This window comes from Peromyscus maniculatus, chromosome 12 (assembly GCF_049852395.1).
Source record: "Peromyscus maniculatus bairdii isolate BWxNUB_F1_BW_parent chromosome 12, HU_Pman_BW_mat_3.1, whole genome shotgun sequence".
Classification (NCBI taxonomy): Eukaryota; Metazoa; Chordata; class Mammalia; order Rodentia; family Cricetidae; genus Peromyscus; species Peromyscus maniculatus.
Window position 1 is genome coordinate 27,367,306 of NC_134863.1, and position 24,498 is coordinate 27,391,803.

General features: G+C 37.7%; 1 protein-coding gene and 1 non-coding gene across 3 annotated transcripts in view; one reads left to right on the plus strand and one right to left on the minus strand.

Moving 5' to 3' along the window:
• Kpna1 (karyopherin subunit alpha 1) overlaps positions 1 to 24,498 on the plus strand; it is a 75,727-nt gene that overhangs the window by 46,979 nt on the left and 4,250 nt on the right. Inside the window, exons 5-12 of one of the 2 annotated variants that reach the window (XM_042259262.2) lie at positions 102 to 196; positions 6,574 to 6,705; positions 7,636 to 7,724; positions 8,037 to 8,136; positions 8,661 to 8,824; positions 10,493 to 10,571; positions 19,129 to 19,254; positions 21,047 to 21,174. In XM_042259262.2, coding sequence (XP_042115196.1) covers positions 102 to 196; positions 6,574 to 6,705; positions 7,636 to 7,724; positions 8,037 to 8,136; positions 8,661 to 8,824; positions 10,493 to 10,571; positions 19,129 to 19,254; positions 21,047 to 21,174 — 913 coding nt within the window. Of the gene's footprint in view, positions 1 to 101; positions 197 to 3,193; positions 3,317 to 6,573; positions 6,706 to 7,635; positions 7,725 to 8,036; positions 8,137 to 8,660; positions 8,825 to 10,492; positions 10,572 to 19,128; positions 19,255 to 21,046; positions 21,175 to 24,498 lie in introns of those variants that run through there. The other variant, XM_076548811.1, reaches the window with a different exon arrangement.
• Trnaa-agc (transfer RNA alanine (anticodon AGC)) lies at positions 19,611 to 19,683 on the minus strand. Its single transcript has one exon. It is a non-coding gene; the product is annotated as a tRNA-Ala (tRNA).

Here is a 24,498-nt window from a genome sequence, read left to right on the forward strand (position 1 = left end):
TGAAAGCTGGCCAATGAATGATAAGAAAGGGGTATTGTGACTAATTTTGATCTATGAAGTCATTGTATTGAAATCTTTTATTTTATTTTATGGGGAAACAGAACCTAATCCTCCTATTGATGAAGTCATCAACACACCAGGAGTAGTGGCCAGGTTTGTCGAGTTCCTCAAACGAAAAGAAAATTGTACGCTGCAGGTGCGGATATTTTCATTTCTTGCCTTAGCACTTTGTTCTTGAAAACTTGTTGTCCATGAGTTACTTAATCTATATGAAGGCTTGATGTTTATAATGGTATTAGTGATAACTGCCTTGTAAACTGCTTATATAAGTTTGTTAACATGTAGGTCCTGATCAATACTTGCTCGAGTTTGTCTTATTTGAATTTTTAGCTCTAGGAGTTGTCATAACCAGGAGCCTATTTCAAGCTATGTGACGTTTCTTTGGGGGCGCGCTGGGGCGGGGGGGGGGGGAGTGTTGTTAGACTACTTGTTGGCCTTCTCAGGATGGGGTATGTATAACATGGATTGGCCTAGAAACTCAGTAATCAGACCTGGTCTTAGTAGCCCTCTGCTACACTGAAAGAGCCCACAAGGAAACTTTGCCACCAGATCTTCTGGCTTTAAATTTGATTTTCTACTAATGGACTATACAGTTTAGCACCTTAGGATTGAATATTTTTGTAAAATAATTTTTCTAGTCTTAATTTCTAATTTATTTGTTTTTATTTTATGTGTATTGGTGTTTTGCCATGAGTGTTGAGTACTCTGGAACTGGAGTTACAGACAGTTGCGAGCTGCCATGTGGGTGCTGGGAATTGAACCCCTGTCCTCTGGAAGAGCAGCCAGGGCTCTTAACCACTGAACCATCTCTCCAGTCCCCTAGCTTTGAGTAACTTTACAGTAAAAGGAGCCAGCTGTCAAACTCATAGCCTTTGAGTATCTGGAATTCTAAAAATATTACTTTTTTTCCTGGGTAAAGTTAAGCTTTTGCTACTAATTTGGTTGTTGAGTAGCAGATTCCTTTAATACCTGAGTTATTGACAAATACGTATAACCCATAAATTCTCACCAAAGTATTGTATGTAATCTGAAGGGCACAGGCCTTTTAGAAGTAGCTTGCAGCTATAAAATTTGGTCAAATTGCAAGTAGATCTGAAGATGGGAGAAATATTTGCCAATGATAGGGTAATTCCCACCTCCTTTGTCACTCTTGTTTGAGATATTTAATAAATGACGGTCCTTGTCCCAGGTTCCTTATTGGCTAGGTCATGGCAGGTGACTTATGAGTCTTAATGCTTTGTCTTGATACTTCTCTCCTCCTGCTCCATCTTTCTCTTTATTTTACATCTTTCTTGTGGTGATGAATTTCTTCCAGAGGAGAAGGAAGAAATCCAGCAAAGGTAGAGTACTTCTTTGTCCCATCAGTTTTCTTCTCCAGTTTGACCTTTGCCAATCCCTGTGTTATTTGAATTAAGATTCTGGTTTGCTTGCTGCCTCCTGGATTATTATAATTCTGGTCTCCATCTAAGTCCAGAATCACCAGACAGTTGAAAAATCATGTTTACCTTGAGAGCAAGGGAAGAGAGATTTTTTGCAGAAAAAAAAAAAAAAAAAGAAATCCAGATGACCAACACTGCAGAGAACAGAGCCTGAGCCACTAAGCAACCTACCAAGAGGACCATAGGGATCAAAAGAGGAGACTTACTGCAGTTTATCATTTGAAATGGTTTGTGGGAAAAGGGCGTTAGGGAAGATGGCCATTTTGTTAATTACAGATTATGAAAATGTTGCTCTCCAGTCTCTGGTAATGTGTAGTTGAGTGGTACCATTTATACTCTCAGGAGGGCAGTTCTTATTAGATGCTTACAGAGGTCTCTACTTTCTTATGCACTAAAGAAATAAAGCAGAATCTTCCAGACTTTAAATGAAAAATCTTGAGAAACGAATCTCCTTGTCTCTACATTCTCCTGTCCTCTTCTCTATAAGGAGTATAGTATGTTCATATACAGTGCCCTTTTCTGGCTGACACAGAAATTCTACATCATTTTGTGATTCTTATATATTAGAGCTTACTTAGGTCAAGCCTTCAAAATCTCTGCTTTGCTTTTATCTACATTTTTAGATTCCACCCTTGTCCATACTAGTAATTAGGATGAAATACTGAAAAATGATGCCTCTGAAGTGACTGCTTCATGAATTTTTACCTTAGTTATCTAACACTGAGAAGTAACCAATCTAGTGATGAGGGTCGTTGTCTCCAGCCTTCCTTCTGCATGTTAAGCACAGCATGGCATTCTCTTTCCGGCTTGAGTATTGGGTAACATCGGTCACCACCAAAGCAGGGAGGAGTCAGGAGACACAATTGCTCTGCCATGCCTTCAAATAATTAGATGTGTTTTGGAAAGCTTGGAGGGCATTCCTTGCTTTGTGGGTTGTGGGCAGCGCTAAATGTAAGATAGTGAGTAGCACATCTTTGCAATAAGGTTTTTGCCATTTCTCTTTCAGAAAGAGACTGATATTCTATGGCCCAAATGAAATTGGATGGCTCAGTTCTCTAATAAATCCCATGGCCAAGTTTTTTCATCCCATAGCTAAAGAACTGAGTTTTAGTGAACTTCACTACCATTTTTTCTTCTCAAATCAGTGGATTATCTCAAATAAGAGAGCCCAAAAGGCCTCCACTGGGACATCACTATCCAGATCCTCCCTTGCCGTTCACTTGGAGGTGAATATGGGTAGAATCTAGGGTTCTGGAATTAAGCAGTGCCTTGGCTTTAGAGTGTTGCCAAGCTTAGTGTCACCCCTTTGGTATGTTCTGTGGGCTCACTTGTTCAAGGTCAGGTCCAGCATCTTTATACTATCTAATGCAGTGCTAAGATGCTGTGTTGTCAAACCTTTTAGAAGTTTTATCTAGAAACAATAAATTGCTTCCTGCTTCTAAATACTAGATGGCACTTGTCTAAAAGTTATGAATTTGAATGAAATTGGCTTAGTTTTCCCCCTTTCTTGTCCCCTCTGGAAGCTTAGTATGATAAACTGCAGTAAGCCTTCATCCTCTTACCCTCCCTGTCTTCACTGATCTCTCTACCTTTCCTGGAGGGTTGCTCAGATACCTCAGGTGCTCTCCTCTGCAGAGTTTGATAATCTGGGTTTATTTTTCTGATGTGAGCCTTTCTTTTCACTTGCTCTCCAGGTGAGCCTGGCATTTGCTAGGAACCAGAGTGGAACCGGCAAAGTGGCCAGCAACAGAGTCCTGATCCAAATGGAGAAAGGGAGCCAGGCGTACCTCAACCTGGAGTGGGAAACTTGATAGGAGGTCAGAAGTGCTTCAGCTTTGGATTCTCATTTTCCTTATGAAAGGAACTGAGCACCAGAAGGTAGAGACTCAGAAAGAGGACAGAGAGGAAACCTCCAATCTGAAGAACACAGACCGCAGTTGTAGCAATCAGTCCTTACTTAGCAAGTTCCTGTGCAAAACATCAGTGGAATAATAATGTATAAGTAGTTCTAGCTACACAATAGGTTATTTCCTGTGATGCAGTTCTTGGATTTCGAAGAGTGCGTTAGTGTAAGACAACATAGAGAAAGCTAAGGCTGTGATTATTTTGTCCACAATTTGTTATTTTTGGTAATAACATTTCTTAGATACTCTCTTTCACTTTTCAGGTTATTCTCCTCTTGGGTTATATGATTACTTAAGTTATTAATATTGTTTCTTTTGGTTGTTTCTATCATATCTTTATGTATTTGTTCACTATTAGTTTAAGCTTTCCTCTTTACAATCTCTCTCTGGTTGCATTCTAATCTAGCACCCAAGGCTGAAATAGTAAAAACAAAGCTGTAAATCTTAGTGAAATGTAGTATAGACTATGAGGAAATGACATCCAAGCTTTAAAAAAGTGTACTTGCCCATCTAACACATTTGGTACTGGCTTATATTCCCGAAGTGAGTTCTGTCTTTCTCACCCCCCACACGGCTGTACCTCATCATCAGGTAAAAACACTGAAGTAATCAATACCAAAACTACTTTTTAATTTCCATTCTGAAATCTCTGAATTTAAAGATGATTATTATGATTATGTACTGAATATAAGCCTAACTGTGGCACATTACATTTGCAAAAGCATATCTCATGTTTGTCATCTGTGCTCAGCTGTTGCTTACTTTTTCATTTTCCTCATCATCACAGTTCTGTTTTTCTGTTTGATTTATCATTCTTTTGATTCTTTCATTTCTCAGAGACCTTTCTTGTTAAACTCAGCCAGCAGTAAGAACCCTGGCAGCATTACTATTCTGATTGATTTTTTTCCCACTGATAACTCTTTAATATGTTCCTTATGTTATCAGGGTATTACTGTGATTTTTACATCAAAATATGACTGCAACCCTTTTCCTCAGGGATATGTAGTATCCAGATATGACTTGCTCTTTCCAGATTCCTTTTCCTCAGAGTTTTCAACTTCTTCTGACTTGATCTTTGTAGTAATGGGCAGTTTTTTAAACTTTGAGCCTGCCTTCTAGCCGGGCAGTCTACTGCTTTCTTATATCATCTGTCTTGTATTTAACCAGTTAATATTAATAGTGAGTTACATAACCTACATTTTAGGCAGAGCCTCCTCTAAAGTTAAATAACGTTGTATACTGTTTGAAATTTCTTTCTCTAGGTAATACAACTAAAGCAATTGAAATGTGTGTGTTTCAGAGAAATTTAAAATAGTTTAAACATTTCTTTCATTAGTAATTTAACTAGAGATAAATGTATGATGTACTCTCCCCTCTCCTGTGATATTTTGGGTTTAATTTTTAACCCCTCCAAAGTCTTTATTGATGTAGTTACTTGTATGTTAGTTGTGTAGCATTAGCCAAAGTTTCTGCTTTCAGAGATGCCATTTTTTTTTAACCTGTGGACCCAGTCATAAATGAAGGCCCTTCTACTGGTTGCATTACTCTTAAAAATAAGCCAAAAAGGACAACAAAGAACGCATACGTTTCTCTCATTTTGACCCTTCTTGTTTCTTCTGCTAGGAATTTACTGTCAGTCATATGGAATTGTTCTGCTACCGTTAATGGTTGATGACATAATTTTCCCTCTGACTGGTGCCTTTTAATTGATATCAAAGCTTAGAAAATGATTAGCTACAAGTATATTTTTGATGACATGTAATTGATCTCTCATTCGAAGTTATACTATTAAACAGAAATGTGACACTTTTTCAACTGCATACATTATTCTTTAAAGGATAGAGAATGGTGGAAGGAATTAACCTAAAATTCAGGAGTCTTGACTGAATATAAACTTTGATTCTTGGATTTTTTTTTTTTTTTTAATGTTAAGCCAAAGAGAAAGGGATCTCTAAATTTGTTGGCCATACTTTTTTCTTCATATTTTCTGCTTACAATACTGTAATATTAGATCACCTTCTACTCAGTTTACCTTTGCCACCACCTCTTCATCTTCCTCCTCTTCCTTCCTTTTTTCCTTTTTCTTACCTCTATTAAGAAACTTGTCTTTGGTTGGGCATGGTGGCAGTTGTCTTTAATCTTTCCTCTCGGGAGGCAAAGGCAGGCAGATCTCTGATTTCAAGTCCAACCTGGTCTACACAGAGAGCTCCAGGCCAGTAAGGATGAGAGTGAGACTCTTGTCTCCAAGGGGGTCAATTCATTTGGAATTTATCTCTGGACCTGAGACCTTCTCATCTATTAGATGCTCATACACTCTGAAGCAGACAACATTGCTTTTGATTATATGCCTGTTCAAGTCTTTTTACCTGTTTAATTTACTTAGAATATCTTTTGCCCTTTTCAGTTATAATTGTGTAAAATGCATCTATGCTAATGTCCCCTTTCTATTTCACTTTGCCCATCCCCTAGAAATAATTTGTTTATTGGATCATGAAAACAATACCACATACAAGACCCAAAGGAACATAGACTGTTCATTCGAGTTGTTTTTCTTAGCATTTCCCAGTCATCTAGTCCTGTCCATGTAATCAATAAGTATTGATGGTTTTCTGTGACTCTGTCCAGAGATGATCTGTACAATACATGTATTAATGTACTTTCTCCTTTTTAACCCTTTAATTGATTAAATGGTGTGTTACTGAAGGTTTTTTTTTTTTTTTTTTTTTGTCGTTTTGTTCCTTTCATTAAAATTTTTTAGAGATCTCTTGAGTGGTAATGGCATACACCTTTAATCATAGCACTTGGGAGGGAGAGATAGGCGGATGTTCATGAGTTTGAGGCCAGCCTGGTCTACAGAATGAGTTTCAGAACAGCCAAAGCTATCCAGAGAAACCCTGTCTCAAAAAACAAACAACAACAAAAAAATCATAAAACACACTTTTTTTTCCCTATGGTTTCATGGTAACTATACTTAGTTCAAGAATTTTAGGCACTTTAAATATTCCTTTATAGACTGAGGGATTCTAGAAATTATTTTTAAATTAATATGGTATTTACAGTATGGTAATACTGATCCCAGATTCCTTTTAATGTACAAAACATCGTATTGCTATAATTAAACAACTTTCTAAATTTTAGTAAGATAATGAAATTTACTTTTGTCTTTGTAGTTTGAATCAGCCTGGGTCCTGACAAATATTGCTTCAGGAAATTCTCTTCAGACCCGGATTGTGATTCAGGCAGGAGCGGTGCCTATCTTCATCGAGTTGCTTAGCTCAGAGTTTGAAGATGTCCAGGAACAGGTAAAAATCTCAGCAGAAACAGATAGGAGAACACACATTTCACATAGTCATACCCAGCTTGAGTTTGATTACTTACTCACAGTGATTCATAGCTTGTTTAAATAGGAAAAATCCTCTAGTAAGTATTTCCCCTCCAACCATGGGATTCTTGCAGCTTTTAGCTGTCTTTCTTTTTTTTTTAGTCATGGACATATTACTTATGAAAGGGCCTTTTCTAATGTGAGTCTTTATTGCTACTATTAAAAGTCTTTGTCATTTCTTCAGAAAAGACAGAAAACAAACTTTTGTTATTGTCAGACTTGTTAAGTTTGTAAGGATAAATCACTACTAAGTGATTTGTTATTTTGAGAGAGAATTAAAACACAATAAACTATCATTCTTAGACCTATACACCTATGAAGCCATTGTTGTGAAATTGCATTCACCACTTTCACAGCTTTAATAAATGTTATCATCTTAAAATAGTTTCTTATTTTAAGCAACCTAAATACATTTTTAATCCACCAATTAAGCCATTTAAATCCCTGTTTGTATAAAGGATTGTATAGAATATTACTTATGAGTGAGGATAGGATCCTTTAAAAATAATTGGCTTCAAACTGGGGATATAGCTTAGTGGGGGATCAATTGTCCAGCCCATGTGAGGTCCTAATTCAGTTCCCAGCACTGGGAAAAAAGTTCCCTTTTACTAGTAAAGTCATTACTTTAATGAAATAACATTTTCTTTTGTTTATTGTGCATAACCACAGTTTCTAACTCTGATACTATAACTCGTTTGACTCCCTGATGAGTGATTTTAAGAAAGTCAGTAATAGTCCATATGTAAAATGTTGATTTTATAAAGTGTTACTGTGATATGCTGGCATCTCTTTGAAAGGACTATGGGAGAATGAAAGTGTTCAGTGTTATTGATGACCAACTCCTTCACAGGCAGTCTGGGCTCTTGGCAACATTGCTGGCGACAGTACCATGTGCAGAGACTATGTCTTAGACTGCAATATCCTCCCCCCTCTTCTGCAGTAAGTCCCTTTCTTTTTCTGAGGAATTAATGTACGGGAAGTATTGCATCTTGGGAAGTCATTTTGTGTTTCCTAATGTTTCTTTGATTCCAAGTATTTTCTTGTTACATTATTAGGGTGATGCCTCTTACTGAAATTATGAATTAGAATTATGCATTAGAATTAATGAAGTTTATCTTTAGAGAATGAATAATTTAGGAAAATAATCTTTATTCTAGAGAATAGTTAAAGACATCTCTTATCAGTACTATTATTTTCTTTATAGAGAATTAATATCTTTTATAATTTACTGTGGGTTCATTATACTTGTAGGTTATTTTCAAAGCAGAATCGCTTGACCATGACCCGGAATGCAGTATGGGCTTTATCTAATCTCTGTAGAGGGAAGAGTCCACCTCCTGAATTTGCTAAGGTAAACACTATGTTTGTGGGAAATGGTTAGAAAAAAAAATGCTCTGAAAAGAATATAGTAACCAACATTAATGTTTACTGAAAGATAATTTTTGTTAAAATGTATTTGTGGAGACAATGCTTTTGGTAATTTTTGTTTTAATTTAGAGTAATTTCTCACTGCCAGTTTATAAATAATCACTCTTAGAACCATAGCAGTCTTTGTCGATAACAAAGTTCTACAACAGAATTTCCCAGCTGTAGTATTTGTGAAAATTCCTTTACCTCCTTTTCTCTAAGTGTGTACTGTAAGAAAGAATTCTAATTTAAGGATTAATGCATAACATTTTTCTTCCTTAAATCATTTTCCTTGGGTTCTGACTACCTCAGCTCAGTTAACTGAATAAGTACTAAGCACATTGCCAGAGACTGAAATGTCCTTCAAACGTTTGAAGTATAACCATTCTGTAACTCACTCGTGTCTGAGAGTCTTAAACTCACTTCTCTTTGTTTCTGTTGAATGTCTAATCATCTTTTCTTTTCTAGGTTTCTCCCTGTCTGAATGTCCTTTCTTGGTTGCTGTTTGTCAGTGACACTGATGTACTGGCTGATGCCTGCTGGGCCCTCTCCTACCTGTCAGATGGACCCAATGATAAAATTCAAGCAGTCATTGATGCAGGAGTATGTAGGAGACTTGTGGAGCTTCTGATGTAAGATGATCTTCAAGAAAGTGTATCTGTGATAAACCACACCAAAAAACGATTTAGAGGAGGAAAGGGTTTGCTTGACTGGACTTCCGGGTCACAGTCTGTCACTGAAGAAATCCATGGCGGGAACTAGAGTAAAAACTGGATGAATGCAGATTACTGGCTTCTTCTCTGTCCTGTTCCCCGGCTCAGCCAGCTTATCACTAGGGTTGGTGTTACTCACAGTGGGCCGGGCCCTGCCCTGTCACATCACTCATCAGCTAAGACAGTCTCACAGACATGGCCACAATCCAGTCTGACTTTTGGCAGTCCCTCAGTTGAGACTTACTTAGGTGGTCCTAGGCTGTGTCAAGCTAACAGCTGGTGCTAACTTATACACTCTACTGTTTTCCATATTTCTAGTACTTTGGTTATGTATTTTATTGGTTTGTTATGCATTGTCTCCTGTTTATATTGATGCCATTTTTTGGTTTGCTTTTTTTTTTTTTTTTTTTAAGACTTATGGAAGACTCTATTATTCCTCTGCCATTATGAGTCTTCTAGCAGATTATTTGGAAAGCTCTGCCTATGTAATTCTATTTCTGTTGTTCCACTCCACACTGGAAAGGCCTAAGGTCGAGTACTAGAAACGAAAGGCATATTGCTGTGGTAAATGGCCATTTCTTACTTTTTCATTAGAGAAAAAAACAGACTAGTGTCAGACTCTGAATCCTATTTTTGTAATGCTTTTGGTGATAGCATGGAAGATTAACTCGTGGCATAAATAATTTGAGACTATATTAATCAAATCTTTAACTAATACTTAGAAGAAAATATAGCCACAATATGATGGCAAATGGTATAGTTATAAGCAGCATGAAATTAATTAATTAAACCAGTTGTAGAGACAGTGTCTCAAACATGATGTGAAATTGGTTTAGTGTAACATTACTGGGATAATAGCTGATTACAGACTGGTTACACACCAGCAGTGTAGTAGTGGTACAGTTTAAAGGCAGCGTGGTGCTACTGGGGTCTAAGAATTCAATATCTGGGAAATAATCACTTTTGTCCTTAAGTTACTAAGTTTACTACATGTTTCATTTTAATCGTTAGATCTTAAGCATGAAGGAAGAGAATAGGGTCTTAGAGGAAAGTTACAGGGGTATTGCTTTATTTACCCTGAAATCTGTACTTATTTATTAAATATATATATATCAGACTTTGTGGGAAGTGTTTTTGGCCATAAAGGCAGCCTTGTAGGTTAGTGAAACAGAAGAGTATTTGAGATGTGAATCTCACTTTGGTTTTGAAGTTAGCTGAACTGTTGATAATAGCAGTTTCAGAATATGAGCAGTGTATAAATGTCCCCTGCGCTTCCCAATCATCTCAGCAGCTCCAGGAGACCAACTAAAGAGGAGAGGGGCTGTAGAATAAGAGAAAAACGTGGAATTGATTGCTGGTGTTCCTGGGAAAGATTACTAGGAAGGAATTTACTTGAAAAATGAGGGGAAAGATCACTTTTCTAGGTAATGGTCAATTTTGCCACCATGGTAAGGTCCCTAAATAGCCCATAAAGTACCTTTCTGCTCTACAATTGAATCACATCTTCCTTATTTTGAATTTCATTCCCTAAGACAAGACTCTGGATAGAACTGTTGGCTCTAATATCTTTTTCTTTAATGGTTGCAGGCATAATGATTATAAAGTGGTGTCTCCTGCTCTGCGAGCTGTGGGAAACATTGTCACAGGGGATGATATTCAGACACAGGTATGAACACATGCTAATGTTTCTTCTCTAAAGTGAGTCTCTTGAACACAGTTCTGTTACCTTGAATTCTATATTGTGAAGGATGACTGCCACTGTTTACTGGTGTTTGCTGTTCTTAGTATCTTCAGGATCTCTTTGTTGTCTTGTGACTTGAAGCAGTTGTAGGTTCCCTTATGAAATAACTTTTCCCTAGTCAGTTTTCTCCCTGCTTTCATTTGTAGTGGATCTTAGGAACACCAAGTGGGCTTCCTAACAATGTACTTTCTGGTAGCTTTCTCCTTTTGTGTATGCTGAGTCTTTTGTAAGGAAGAGTCTTTGTCATAGTTCCCAGTGTCCATTCTGCTTTGGTAACAAGCATGTCCTCTGCAGTGAATCGTTTTAGCCTACTTTCCTTTTTTTCCTCTTTCAGATGTCTCGAATGCATCAATGATGATGTCTTAAAATTATCTTTCTAGGCTTCTACAACAATGGAATACTTTGGTTTTTGTCTCTGACTGTTTCTCCTTAGGAAGCTCCTTTCCTGTTCTCATTTATTTGTGGGCATGCTCTAGGAGCAGGTCTTCAGCGTCATTCCTGGATTCATTACCCTTACTTGCATGGACTTTAAGAATTGAGAGTTAGGTTTTTATTATCTCAATCAGCTTCAGCTTTCAGCAAGGCATTTGATGTTTTTACTTTTCTAATCTCTTATATTTTTGGTTGTGAGCCTAGCCTTTAACGGCTGAGCCATCTCTCCAGCCCTACTTTTTTAATCTCTAAAATGAAGAAAATTAGATTTGTGTTCTCAGGTGTCTCACGGTGTCAGTGTTTTTAATTCCAGTTTATTCTATCTACAAGGGAACTTATTTTTCCCTCTTTATCTGCTCCTGTCTTAGTATTTGGCTCTAATAGTTGCCCCTGCCAGCAATGCAAGTAGTGGCTTGATTCAGCTCTCACCAGTCACTGTAGCTTGTTCCTCCATTGCTATTTATCCCTCACATTACTTAGTGTAGACATATTAGACAAGAGAAAAGGGAATATATATTTGATTGTATTTTTATAAAATTTCTCTGGAACAACCCATCCAAAATTAATATCATTGATGATCTGTGAGGATAACTTGGTTATCCAAGTATAGGAACAGAATGGAAGGGAAAGGAGTTTCTTACCAATGCAATTTTTATACATTCTAATTTTTAAAATTGTGTGTGTGTGTGTGTGCAGTGTGTGCATGTGCATGCTATAGCTCCTGTGTAGAAATCAGAGGACTTCTTTGGAGTTGGTTTTTATCCTTTCATTAAAATGAGTTATAAGTCTCAAACTCGGGTTTCCAGGTTTACAAGGCAAATGCCTACATACTGACTCATCTTACCAGTCCATGTCTTGGATTTTTGAACCATATTAATGTATTTACTTGGTTGGGGGGCAACTTTGTAGGGCTGAGATATAGCTCAATGATAAATTGCATGCCTAGCATATGTGAGATCCTGAGTTCAATTCTTGGCCCCCACAACAAAAAGTTCTTTCGGTCTCCCCTGTGCCACCCATTTTTTTTTTTTTTTAATTTTTATTTTATTTTATTTTTTTTATTTTTATCTTTTGGTTTTTTCGAGACAGGGCTTCTCTGCGCCTTTCCTGGGCTCGAACTCACAGAGATCCTCCTGCTTCTGCCTCCCGAGTGCTGGGATTAAAGGCGTGCGCCACCATTGCCTGGCTCCACCTATGCTTTTTGTTGTTAGCCTGTTTGTTCATTGAATTTTGTTGGACCACTCCTAGCTCTGGGTTTTAACACATACATTTTTTCCTTCATCCTCCATCCCTGCTTAGACACCACTTCCCCCATATCTATATACTCTTGTTAGTAATGATTTCTTATTCTTTGTGCTTTTCATATTAGCATTGTATATTAGCATTTGCTGGGGATGTCTTTCTGTATGCTGTGAGTGTGTTGCTCTGATTGATTGATAAATAAAATGCTGATTGGCCAGTAGCCAGGCAGGAAGTATAGTATAGGTGGATAAGCAGAGAGGAGAATTCTGGAAAAAGGAAGGCTGAGTCAGGAGACCCTGCCAGCCGCCACCACTGCCACGAGAAGTAAGATGTAAAGTACCAGTAAGCCACAAGCCATGTGGCAACTTACAGATTAATAGAAATGGGTTAATTTAAGAAGTGAGTTCCAGGAAAGGCGCAAAGCTACATAGAGAAACCCTGTCTCGAAAAAAAAAAAAAGAAAAAGCAACTTGTGATTTTTGGTTTTTTGTTTTTTGTTTTTCCTTTCAATTAGTAACTGTTCTCTTCTATTCTTAGGCTTGAAACCAGATATGACTGTATCTGACTCTTCTTGGCTCAGTTGCATAGTTCATCAAGTCTTACTGGTTTTTCTTATTGTTAGAACCATGTATAAATTATACCTTATTTTCGTCCCTGTCTTCTTATACACAAGAGATTTTTTTTTTTCTGCCATGTCTACTTGATTTACCTTCCTATTCTTTCTAAATCATTATTCCTCTCCATTTATTCTTCCCTGGTTGGCCAGGAGATGCATGGAAACACATACCACAGATAATGTAAAAATAGACCACGGAAAGGATTCTTTCCAAGTCAGGCGTAGAGAAACATTGGGTTTTGTGGGGTTACTTACAGGAACACGGGTGCCTTACAGCTGTATCATTGACACTCAGGAAAGCTACTTCATTTTCTGGACGCTGTATACACCACTTACAGAGTCTCCTTCCGGGAGTTGAGTATCACTCACACCACAGTCTCCGCAACCTCATGAGGAACAGCTCCTCCACAGCATCAATTCTAAAGTCTCAATACTGCCTCCAGTGACCTTTGAACAGTGTTTTCCTCTTAGAAACAGTTTTCTTAGTGTCTTACAGAAAACCCCACGAATTCCTAACTTAGGTTTTAAGTTTCATTCTTCATTGGAGCCTATTTATTTTGGGAGTATAAACTTTCTTTATTTCTAGTCACTGCTTTTGTTCCTGGGGTGCTTTCTGAAGTCTGTCTACCCACACCCGCCATTTCCAGCCTTTTTGTGCAGTGTTCTCCCTCTGTTTAAGAAGTTCTATGTGCCTAGACCTCCCCTCCATAAAGGTTTTCTAGAATACCCTTCTCCATGTATTCTTTCTAATTCCTAACATGTTTATTTTCTAGATCACTTCTTTTGTATTTAAAAAATTATATTTTGGGCGGTGATGTGGCTTATGCCTTTAATCCCAGCACTCGGGAGGCATAGGCAGTGGGTCTCTGTGAGTTTGAGGCCAGCCTGGTCTATAGAGGGAGATCCAGGACAGCCCTGGCTACAGAGAGACCCTGTCTTGGGGGAAAAATATATTCTGACATCTCTATGCAGTTTGATGATCTTTTTCCCCCTAGTATCTAGAGTTGCCAGTATTAACAATTAATTGAATTCTTACCCATCCCCATCCCTCATACACACTTCCAACATGTTTATTATTTGCAGTTTGTATACTTCTGTGCAGCTGTGTGTATTCCTCTCCCGTTGTTCACTTATCATTCTCTCAGAGCTTTGTAATTGTTTCTGGGTAGATAGCTAAAATTATTTGTGTCAGATGGTAAATTTGAAAGTTGGTCCATTACTTTCCTTCAGTCCTTCCTCATCCCCGAATATTAACCTTTCTTGTTCTTTTTTTCAACATGTCATACTATGCCCACATGCAGATTTGTTTACATATATACATAAATTATTGGCTAGAGCCCACATATGGGAGAGAATACTTTTTTTCCTTTCTGAAATTGTGTGACCTTGCTTAATATCATATATTCTAAGCCCATCTGTTACCTTGCAAATTTTATAATTTTATTTTTCTTGACAGATGGATAGTATTCCATTTCTTTTATATACAAAATTTTCATTATCCATTCATCTAATAGACTACTAGGTTTTTGCTATAATGAATAAAACAGTGATAAACTTGGGGCTGCAAATATCTCTATGTTAGGGTATGTATGGTGTTCTCTGGGTATATGCCTAAGGATGAAATAGAGGTGTCACATGGTCGTTCTGTACCAGACTGTCTTTATTACTGTAGATGTATGGTGTAATTTGAGATCTGATACTGTAATACTTCCAGCAGGGTTCTTTCTTGCTCCTTAGGATTGCTTTGGCTACCTATGGTCTGTTTTTGGTTCCATATGAACTCTTATATTGTTTTTTTCTAAAGCTGTGAACAATCACATGGAAAAATTGTTAGATATTACAATCGGTGGCCTTTGGGAGAGCCTGTTCCAGGACCGCCTCCAGGGTATGAAGGGGAAAAAAAAAAAAAACAAAAACAAAACCCATGAATGTAGTAAGGGCTATTCTTTTCTATTACAATACATCCACACACACTCTCAGATGATAATTTCTTTTTTACTTTATCTTGAAAAATCTATCCCTGAAAATCTGTCTCCACACAGGTTTTTTTCAAGACGGGGTTTCTCTGTGTAGTTTTGGTGCCTGTCTAGGATCTCGCTCTGTAGACCAGGCTGGCCTCGAACTCACAGAGATCTGCCTGGCTCTGCCTCCCGAGTGCTGGGGTTAAAGGCGTGCACCACCGCCGCCAGGCTACATTCTTTACATACAGCTACATACTTCTCTTTACATGTGTACATACATCTCTCTCCTGCACAGCCATACATCTCTACACACAGTTAATCTCTTTTTTCATAGCTCTACATCTCTCTCTACTCTGCTACATTTCTTCACACACTATTTTATCACTCACTCTTTACTCAATTACTCTTCACTCACTTACTCTCCTCTACACACACGTCTGCTCTGCATACACATCTTTCTTTTCATAGTTAATCTCTCTTCTACATCTCTTTTTATATAGCTACACAAGTTCTTTTCTACATAGCTACTCATCTTCTACACAACTCTGTCTGCACACACAGGCCTTCTACACACAGCTGTTCACAACTCTTTACACAGGAGCTCTCTCTACATAGCTCTTTCTACACACACCTTCTTCAACAACCAAACTCTGGACAATTATGAGTTACATAGTACCAGGTGTGACCCATTCTAACAACACATAAGTCACACAGTTTCTATCAGGCTAGGGAGGTTGCACTGACCAGGCATGGTGAGTAAAGCAGGCATTTAGCTCTGAGTGGTTAGGGTTTCCAGGCAGTGACATTGAAATTCAGGAGTTAAATAATAAACAGTTGGCTGAACCTTGAGATTAGGAGTATGTGCAGAAAGTCAATTGCTTCAGGGATTTTATGTCTTGATGTTATCAGCCTGCCTTTGGTTCAGCAAACAGACACCTGGCAACTTGCCCTTGTGCAGTTTGTCTCCAGGGACAACTAGTTTATTTTGGATTTGAAAAAAAGCTGACTTTGTAGCTGAGAATATTGTCATTTTCCTATGTCAGTCTGAGTAATGATAAATATCCTAGTATTATTTCTATTCATCAAAATTATACAGCTTAAGAAGAAAATTATCTTCCTGACCATCCACAGCTATATGTGTGCTCAGTAGATGAAATATATTCACCAGATAAACACACAAGCAGTGGGGAAAAGACCTGTAGCTGTTTTTAGGGAAGAAATGTAGTAGCACATGAGAAAAATTACAGACAAAGGAACTAGTTTTCAGAGTCTGTGGTCCTGTAAGCCTTGCTTAACAAGATTCCTCCATCAGAGGGATATTTATCTGATGAGTTGACACCTGAACTCTCAATTACTATCTGCTATATATTTCCACAGCCTCCAGCATACTGTGTTAATACTACAAATTAATTTCGGCAGTATAGCTATTTTCATAATATTCTGCCAATCCAGGAACATGGCATATGTTTCTGTTGTCTCATATCTTCTGGAATTTTCTTTTTCATTGTCTAAAAGTTTTCATTGTAGAGGTTTTTCACTTCTTTAGCTAAATCCATTCCTAGATACTTAATTTTGGGGGGGTTATTTTGAATGGAATATTTTTCCTACTACCTCAGAGTAGAATGTTGGTATAAATGAAGGCCAGTTAGAGCTACACAGTAAGACCCTGTCTCAAAACAACAAAATAAAGATGAAAACACAAAAGAACAAAATCAAACCAGAATCATGTCTACAATAGGTATAATTTGATTTCTTCCCTTCCTGTATTTATCCCTTTTAAGTCTTTTTCTTGTTTTAGCTAAGACTTTGGGCACTATTGTGGAATAAGAAAGAGGAGGATGTACATATTGTCTCAGTCTTCCTTTATTTTATTTTATTTTATTTTATTTTAATTTATTTTATTTTATTTTAATTTAATTTAATTTAATTTAATTTAATTTAATTTTTTTGGTTTTTGAGCCAGGGTTTCTCTATGTAGTTTTGGTGCCTGTTCTGTAGACCAGGCTGGCCTCAAACTCACCGAGATCCGCCTGGCTCTGCCTCCTGAATGCTGGGATTAAAGGCATGCACCACCACTGCTGGGCTCATTCTTCATTTTTGAGGAAATGCTCTCTCTCCATTTAATATAATGTTGGCTATAGGTTTATTGTATATAGCCTTTATTATTTTGAGGTGTATATGCCATCTGTTACTAAAATCTTAAGAACTTTTATCATGTAGGGATGTTGAACTTTGCCAATTGCTTTTTCAAAGTCAGTTGAAATAATTATGTGGTTTCTGTCATTGAGTTCACTTGCATGGTATATTACATTTATTGATTTATATATGTTAATCAACCTTGCCTTTCTGGGATAAAGCCCACTTGGTCATAATATATAATCTTATTAATGTGTTCTTAAATTTGGTTTGCAAGTATTTTAATTAAGAATTTTTCCTCAGTGTTCATCAGGGAAATTGGTCTATAGGGTTTTTGTTTTTGTTCTGTGTTTGTTTTTGGTACTGTCTTTACCTGGATTTTGATGTCCGGATAATACTGGCTTCATAGAATGAATTTGGTAGTGTTCTTTTTTGTTTTATGGAACACGTAAAGAACTGGTGTGAGACCTTCCTTCAAGGTTTGAAAGCAATCAGCTAGGAATTTTTCTGGTCCTGGGTTTTTCTTTGAAGAGATGCTTTTAGTAACACTTTCATTCCGATTGCTCATAATGGGTCTGTTATTTATATCTTCAGCGTTTAATTTTGGTTAATGATATACATTTAGAAATTCCTTTTCTGGGTTATCTAGCTTTTCAAATACCAATTATGAAAGAGGCTATAAAGCTAATTGTTTGTTTATCGAGTTCTAATTTTGACATGGGTTTTTGGTGGTGGATGAGCAAATAATATAACCAATAGAGAAAGTATAAAATCCACCACAAAGCTTCACAGCTTCAGAATGGCTGTTCTAATTCTATACACTAAGATGTATAGAATTAGATCAGGTTAATTTTGGTATATGATGTTTATTTTATTTTCAGTTTTTTATAGTAAAAGTTTATAAGATAAAAACTTAATATTTGTGACAAAATTGTTCTTAGAAAGTTCATGCACTCTTCTGCTTTTCTGTCATGTAAGGACAGAATGTTTGTCCCCACTAGTTCTTCAGCCTTCTGCCACGGGAGGATGTAGTAAGAAGGTCCCTTATACTTTGGCTGTGGACTTTCCAGCCTCCAGAACTGTGGGAAGTATATCTCTGCCCTTCTTTTCTTTTTTTAAATGAAAGACACTTTTTCAGCTATAAGTTTTGTTTGTTGCTACATTTAATAGGCAATACATGGTTTTGATTTAGTTTTCATTTATTTCATTACTTGTGATGAATTTTCTATTTATTTTTTTCTTTTTAACTTACACAATTAAGATGAACTCTTCTAGTTTTTTATACATCTGTTTTGTGTATTTTTTAAAAATTTATTTTTATTTCATGTGCTTTTTGTTGTTGTTTTGTTTTGTTTTTTGAGAAGGGGTTTCTCTGTGTAGCTTTGTGCCTTTCCTGGAACTCACTTGGTAGCCCAGGCTGGCCTCGAACTCACAGAGATCCTCCTGGCTCTGCCTCCCGAGTGCTGGGATTAAAGGCGTGCGCCACCACCGCCCGGCTCAGATTCATATTCTTTAATGTATTTCAGACTAGCACTAAATATGTTTTAATGAACTAGTACTTTGGCTCAAATGGTAATGGCACTTGCCCCAAAGCCTGATGGCCTGAGTCTGATTCCTAGGACACATGATGGAAGGAGAGAACCAGCTCCTGCAAATTTTTTCTCTAACCTCCATGTGTACTGTAGCATGCTCAAGCCCACACACATATGTGCTTCCCATGAATAAATACAATTTAAAAACATGGTGTATATAAAGTTATTTTTTTAATTCTAGAGTTCTTTTGTCCTCCTACATTTGTAGTAAAATAAGTTTATTTTAACTTTTTGTTTGTTTTGTTTTTTGAGACAGGGTTTTTCTGTGTTTGTTTTACGAGACAAAAATAATGTTTGTTGCATTAAAGATTTACTTATAACCCTTGGGAGGTGGACATAGGAAGATCCAGGATTTCAAGCTCATCATCTAGTATGCATTGAGGCCAGCCTGTGCTACATAAGACCTTGCCTTAACAAACAAAAACCAACAATAATCCAAAACAAAATGATATTTGGAACTATGCCATAAATAAAACTTAAAACCCTTTTTCCCCCCCTTTCAGGTAATTTTGAATTGCTCAGCTCTTCAGAGTTTATTACATTTGCTGAGTAGCCCAAAGGAATCTATCAAAAAGGAAGCATGTTGGACAATATCTAATATTACAGCTGGAAATAGGGCACAGATCCAGGTAATGCCATAGTACCTGCTTTTTTATCCCTGTATGTGAGCTACATTTTCAACAGATTTTATTTATGTGTGTGTGTCTGTTTAACTGTATGTATGTCCTGTGCATGTGGTGCCCTTGGATCTCCTGAAGTGGAGTTAAAGGCAGTTGTGAGCCATCTGTGGGTGCTGGGAAGAGAACCTAGATCCTTTGAAAGAGCAGTCAACAGCTGAGCCATCTCTCCGGCCCCTTATCTACCCTTTTAATGATGAGTGAAGTTGTTTTGGTTTAAGACTTTAAAATACAGTCTTCCTCGTTCTTGTAAAACTATTAACTTCCACTCTTTCAGTCTCAATTTCCTTTGTTTTTTTTTCTTTCTTTTTGGAGCTGGGGACTGAACCCAGGGCCTTGTGCTTGCTAGGCAAACGCTCTACCACTGAGCTAAATCCCCAACCCCAATTTTCTTTCTTGTAATGTTAGTTTTTTGATGCATAGACCATGCATTTTTTTCCTCTTTACCTTTAAAGTTTGATGGTTTTTGTCAAAAATCTAAAAAAAGTCTCTGGGTTTTCAAAATGTTTGAATGGACTGTATGCTAAACAGGTTGGCTTTACTTCTGTATTTTCCAGTGAAATCATGTGTTAGGTTGTATAAGTTTTTCATCGACTGTTGAAGGCCTTTTGTTGTTTGAGACTGGGTCTCATTTTGTAACCCCAGCTGGCCTGGAACTTACTGTTTAGACCAGGCTGTCCTTAGAACTTACAGAGATCTGTCTTTTTTACCTCCCGAGTGCCAGGATTAAATATGTATACCACCAGGGGGGGGTCTCTTTTCTTTAAATATACCCTTTTGCAGAATTACTCATTTTTTTTTTTTTGATAGAGGAAATTATACTAACGTATGTTAAGTTTCTGGGCCAGTTTTATGCATGAAAGTATATGAGAAAGGCTAGTGATAATATGTAAGTGAAATGTAAAAGTATGCCATTAAAACACTGGGGTTTTTGAGACAGGGTCTTATTGTGTAGCCTGGCTGAACTGAAGCTCACCATGTAGATTAGGTTAGCATCACATGCACAGAGCTCTGTCTGACTCTCCCTCTCGAGTATTGTGATTAAAGGCATGCATCATTTCCTGGCCCAGGGCATCCAATATATTTCACCTTTATTTATTTATTGTATGTCTGTTTGTGTTATATTCAAGTAGGCACATGCTGTGACTTTGATTTTGAGCTTGCCACCATGTCTGACATTTCCAGTGGCTTATAGGAATTATAACTCTTTGTCTGTCTTGTGTGGCAAGAGCTTTTCTCCACTAAACATCTCTTCTGCCCTGATGAGACTTAAGACCACAGATATCATAAGAGTACTATCCATGGTGCTAAGTATAAGCCTCTTGAGGAGATGACAGGGTTTGAGGGATGGCTCAGCAGGTGAGAACATTGCAGAGCGAACCAAAAGACCTGGATTTGATCCTCAGAACCCATGGTAGAAGGAGAAAATCAATGCTGTGCCTATGCATTCACACATGCACAATAATAATGAATAAAATTAAAAAAAAATGGTAATAGGGAAAACAAACATCATTTGTCAAGTTAGTTCAAAAGTTATGTTTTTAATCCCAGCATTTGGGAGACAGAGACAAATGGAACTCTGGGGGCCAGCCTGGTCTACATAGCAAGTTCCAGGCTAATCAGAGCTAATTAGTGAGACCTGGTCTCAAAAACCAACCGAAACAAAGCAAGTTATAATGACTGTCAGTAATAGTTTTAAAAGAGTGTAACTTCCTTGTCCTTTCAACTTTGTCTTCAATTTCAGACTGTGATAGATGCTAACATGTTCCCAGCTCTCATTAGTATATTGCAAACTGCTGAGTTCCGGACAAGGAAAGAAGCTGCTTGGGCCATCACAAATGCAACTTCTGGAGGGTCAGCTGAGCAGATCAAGTAAGTGTTACCCAGGAAGTGTCTTGCAAATTAAAGGAAAACAAGTTTAACCTCCCCCCGCCCCAGCACTTCTGCCCCCAATATATAACCTTAAAAAAAAAAAAAAAGATTGATAATCTTATTCATTAAGAATTGAACTTCTTCTTGGGGCTGGAGAGATGACTCAGAGGTTAAGAGCACTGGCTGTTCTTTCAGAGGTCCTGAGTTCAATTCCCAGCAACCACATGGTGGCTCACAACCATCTATAATGAGCTCTGGTGCCCTCTTCTGGCCTATAGGCATATGTGCAGACAGAACACTATACATAATAAATAAATAAATCTTTAAAAAAAAAAAAAAAGAATTGAACTTCTTGACTATGAACAATTAAGTCTGACCCTTTGGGAAATTGTTTTTTGTTTTTTTTTTTTTTTTTTTTTTTTTTTGGTTTTTCGAGACAGGGTTTCTCTGCGTAGTTTTGCGCCTTTCCTGGAGCTCACTTGGTAGCCCAGGCTGGCCTCGAACTCACAGCGATCCACCTGGCTCTGCCTCCCGAGTGCTGGGATTAAAGGCGTGCGCCACCACCGCCCGGCCGGGAAATTGTTTTCAGTGTTCTAATTAGACTCAGAAGTACATTTATTCTTTTTAAGTTTTATTTTAAAAAAAATATTCTAATTCATATGTGTAAGAGTGTGGCTATGTGTGTTAATGCAAGTGCCTGGAAGGCTAGACAAATCAGATCTGAGAACTGGAGTTTAGAGCTGCCTGACATGGGTGATACAAAATAAACTCAGGTCCTCTATAAGAGTAGCAAGTGCTCTTAACTGCGGAGCCATTTCTGCAGTGGCTACATTGAGTTTTTAAAACTTGTCTTCCCTCTCTCCCTTTCAGTTTTTAAAAAAGATTTATTTTTATTTGTGTGTGTGTGTGTGTGTGTGTGTGTGTGTGTGTGTGTGTGTGTGTGTGTGTGCCTCATGTTGATGGAGGCCAGAAGAGGCCTTTGTATTCCCAAGAGCTGGAGTTGCAGGCAGTTGTGAGCTGCCTGGTGTGGGTGTTGGGAACAGTACTTGAGTCCTCTGGAAGAGCAGCATCATTAACTGCTGAGCCGTCTGTGGAGCCTCTCATATTCAATTTTTTGTCTTGTTTCTTTACTTTTTTAAGACAGTTTTTCTGTGTAGCCCTGGCTGTCCTGGAACTTGCTCTGTAGATCAAGCTGGCCTAGAACTCAAGGAGCTGCCTTTCTTTACCTCTAGAGTTTGGGGATTCAGTGTGTACCCCAACAGATTTATACTGCTTTCTAATGCTACCATAGTGATATTATGGTCATTACTGTAATATAAAGATTAAATTTGTGTATTAGCTTTTTATAGACTCTTTTTACTTACTATCCAGGCTGGTTTGGGCCAGCTTCGTTTTTGTTTTTTGTCGTAGTCAACCCCCACCCCCACCCCCCCCACCCCACAAAACAATGAAATAGAGTTTGCTTCCATACCTGTCTATGTATGTTTTATTTCTTTTAAAAAAAATACTGTTTGGAATTACTTGTAACGTGCAATAGTAGTATAGTTAGAAAGTACCTCTTCCTTAATCTTTATCTTTGTTCTTAAGTGTGATGTTAGCTGAATAGTTCTTGTTAAGGCTCTTTATCGAATTCCCTCTATCCTTGGTTTGCTGTGAAATTTTTTTTTTTAAAATAATCAAGAATGGATTTTGATTTTCTTTTTGGTTTTTCAAGACAGGGTTTCTTTGTGTAGCTTTGGTGCCTGTCCTGTATCTTGCTCTGTAGACCAGGCTGGCCTTGAACTTGCAGAGATCCGCCTGGCTCTGCCAGTGCTGGGATTAAAGGTGTGCGCCACCACCACCCAGTGATTTTGATTTTCTTAATCTTCATGTCATCAGCAGTGATTTTTCACTTTGCCTCATGATGTTATAATTTTAAGTGTTCTCTCTCATTTCTAGAGATTTATCTATGTATTTTAAGTTTAAAGTAGTGTAGAAAGAAAATAAAGGCTAGTACCAAGTTGCACAAACACAAGTTTCAGCTACATCAGTTATCTCATTTTTCCATATACAACTTGAGAGAATAAAATGATAGGGGAGTGCATGAATAACTGGTGTGACTATGACACAGTAGTCTATATCTCATCCATTATACTTAATCTGGATCACATGTTAAATCTTGCTGTAATTAAAAGAAAATAATAGCTATAGAGTCCTTCCATGTGTTTCATTCTTAGTTCACACAATTTGTATTTGAGAAGTGTGACTACATATAGAAATAATGATGACATTATCTCATCAAAACTCTATGTCCTATTTGGGGTGAGAAAGATGGCTTAGTGGTTAAAGCCCTTGTTCTGCACCAAGTAAGTGCTAAATAAGTCTGGTGGTCCAGCTGCTGTTTCAACCTTAGAAGGCAGAGTTCATCCCCTGGGCATGCTTGCTAGTGAGACTTCCACATCAGTAGGCTCTGTGTGTTGCGTTGAGGCACCTGCTTTGATTGAATAATGTGGAAGAATCATGAAGGATATTCCTAACATCAGCTTTGTACCTCCACCTTCACTGGACACATATATGTCCCCATCCCTTATGTGTACCCATATACATGTAAAACATGCTTCTTGGAATACCTCCCATGTGAAAAATGAGGAAAAAAGCTGGGCAGTGGTGGTGCATGCCTTTACAGATCTCTGAGTTTTGAGGCCACCTGGTTGGAGGGTTCAAGGACAGCCAGAGAAATCTTGCCTCAAAAAAACCAAAAGAAAGAAGGAAAAACAAAACATTACTATTTTGATGAGTCACTCATACAAGTGGGAAGAATTCCTGTTTCTTTTCCCAGTACAAAAATTATGAAGATGGGCAGGAGGATATTACTAGATAATGCAATTTGTTGTGTTTTTGTTGTGGTGGTGGTTTTTGTTTTGTTTTGTACTTTACTTAGTACTCTTTAGTTGGAGCTGGCAAGATGGCTGAACAGGTAAAGGCATTTGCTGCCAAGCCTTATGATCAGTTCTTGGCACTTACTTTGTGCAAGTAAAGAGCCAGCTCTCACAGACTTGGTCTGTCTTCAACATGCAGACCATGACACATATACCTCCAATCAGTCAATCAATGAAATAAAATTGTTATATTTTGAGGCACTGTGTAGCCTTGGCTGGCCTAGAACTCCATATGTAGACCAGTATGGCCTCACAGGTAGACCTGCCTCAGCCTCCTAATTCTGAGATTAAAGTGTGTCACCACTCCTATTGTGCTAGTTAGTTTCTCTGTCAGCCTGACCTAAGCTAGGTGAGAACAGGCCTCCATTGTGTTGGTCTGTAGGCGAGCCTGGGTGGCATTTTCTAG